Here is a 1,770-nt window from a genome sequence, read left to right on the forward strand (position 1 = left end):
GTTATAGTTTGCATTAAAAATTCGAGAAAATTTAATACTAAATAAATATAATTAATCAAGAAGAGAAAGTAGAGTGGTTGGGTAGAAATGATTAGAGAATGAGTTGCAGGAGAGTATAGAAATTGAACACATTCGGGCGGGGATAGGGGAGCTGGGAAGGGAGGTGAAGGGGAAACAAAGGAGGACGCTACAATGCTTGATAAGAAATGTACTCATTATCTTGCCCATGTAATTGTAACCCCTCTGTACAGTATTTTCACAATAAAAAATAAATTAATTAAAAAATAAAAAATAAAAAAGTTGAACACATTCATCATTTGCAATTTTAAAAGAACAGGGAGAGGAAGATAGGTGGAAACAAGAAATATAAGCAAAACAACATAACACAAAAACAAAAGAGAAAAAAGAAAGAATGGAAAAATTTGCTAGAGTGCTGTTCATTAGAAAAATTAGATACATTTCCAATAGGAAAATTCATGGAAAAAATGAGAATGTTGAAGAAGCTCAGCTTTTAATAAATAGACGTTGTAATTTTTCATTGAGCAACCCAGGAAATGTTCCAACAAAGTTAACAATGAAAGGAAGGTTGATCTATCTATCTATCTATCTATGTATCCACTTACCTACCTATATCTTTATAATTGAGTTAATAATCTGATATCACAGAAATTTTTAAATTCTGAAAAAGTGCAGTTGGGCCACAGTGTGGACTGTTAGCTTAATACTATAGCATTTTTAAAGCATAAAGGGAAAAAATACTTTTATTCCTTTTGAGTACATATTAAACCTGAAAGGATCATATGTCTGAGTTTGCCAGTGTTCGCATCATTTCAATAACTTTGTTCTTAGTCTTTTGAGTGCCATCATGATATCCTTGTTCCTCATAGTATATATGATGGGATTCAAAGTAGGGATAAAAACAGTGTAGAAAAGAGACAACAATTTCTCTGTTCCTTTAGACTGACTTGTTTTGGGTTGTAAATACGTGATACTAGCTGATCCATAGAACAGGATTACCACTATCAAATGAGATGAGCAAGTTGAGAAGACTTTAGACCTCCCTTTGGCTGAAGACAATTTCAGAATGTTGGAGATGATTTTGCCATAGGAGACAATGATCAACAGAAAAGGAACCATGATAAACACAACAGTGGCTACATAGTCTTCTATTTCATTCAAAAATGTGTCACTGCAAGCAAGCTTGAGTACTTGAGGGAAGTCACAGATGAAGTGATTGATCCTGTTGGGCCCACAAAAGGACAAAGAGAAAACATGGTAGGTTTCTCCAATCACAAATGGAATTGTACTGATCCAGGCGGCAGCAACCAGCTGCAGGCAGACCTTGCGGTTCATGACGGAAATATAGTTCAGAGGGAGACAGATGGCCACGTAGCGGTCATAGGCCATTGCTGTCAGCAGGAGGCATTCTGTGCCCCCAAAAATAAGGATAAAACACATCTGTGCTGCACAAGCAAACAAAGAAATATTTCCTTTCTTGGTACAAAGGTCCATGAGCATTCTTGGGATAGTGACTGTTACATAGCAGATTTCCAGGAAGGAAAAATTATTAAGGAAAAAATACATAGGTGTCTGAAGATTAGGGTCAAGTTTGGTTATTATGATTATAATGCTGTTGCATACAAGGATAGTCACATATATAAGTAAAAATAGTCCAAAAAGAAACCACTGAAAATGGGGGCTGTCAGAAAAACCCATGAGAACAAATTCCAGCATTGAAGAGCTATTTTTTTGTTCTAATTTTTTCTCCAT

General features: G+C 35.4%; 1 protein-coding gene across 1 annotated transcript; it reads right to left on the minus strand.

Annotated features, from left to right (window-relative positions):
- Positions 1–825: 825 nt before the first annotated feature.
- LOC122104735 (olfactory receptor 10AG1-like) lies at positions 826–1,770 on the minus strand. Its single transcript, XM_042675670.1, has one exon. The coding sequence runs from the start codon at positions 1,768–1,770 to the stop codon at positions 826–828; it is 945 nt and encodes a 314-aa protein (XP_042531604.1).

The sequence above is a fragment of the Dipodomys spectabilis genome, unplaced genomic scaffold, assembly GCF_019054845.1.
Source record: "Dipodomys spectabilis isolate Male_0828 unplaced genomic scaffold, ASM1905484v1 ptg000030l, whole genome shotgun sequence".
Lineage (NCBI taxonomy): Eukaryota > Metazoa > Chordata > Mammalia > Rodentia > Heteromyidae > Dipodomys > Dipodomys spectabilis.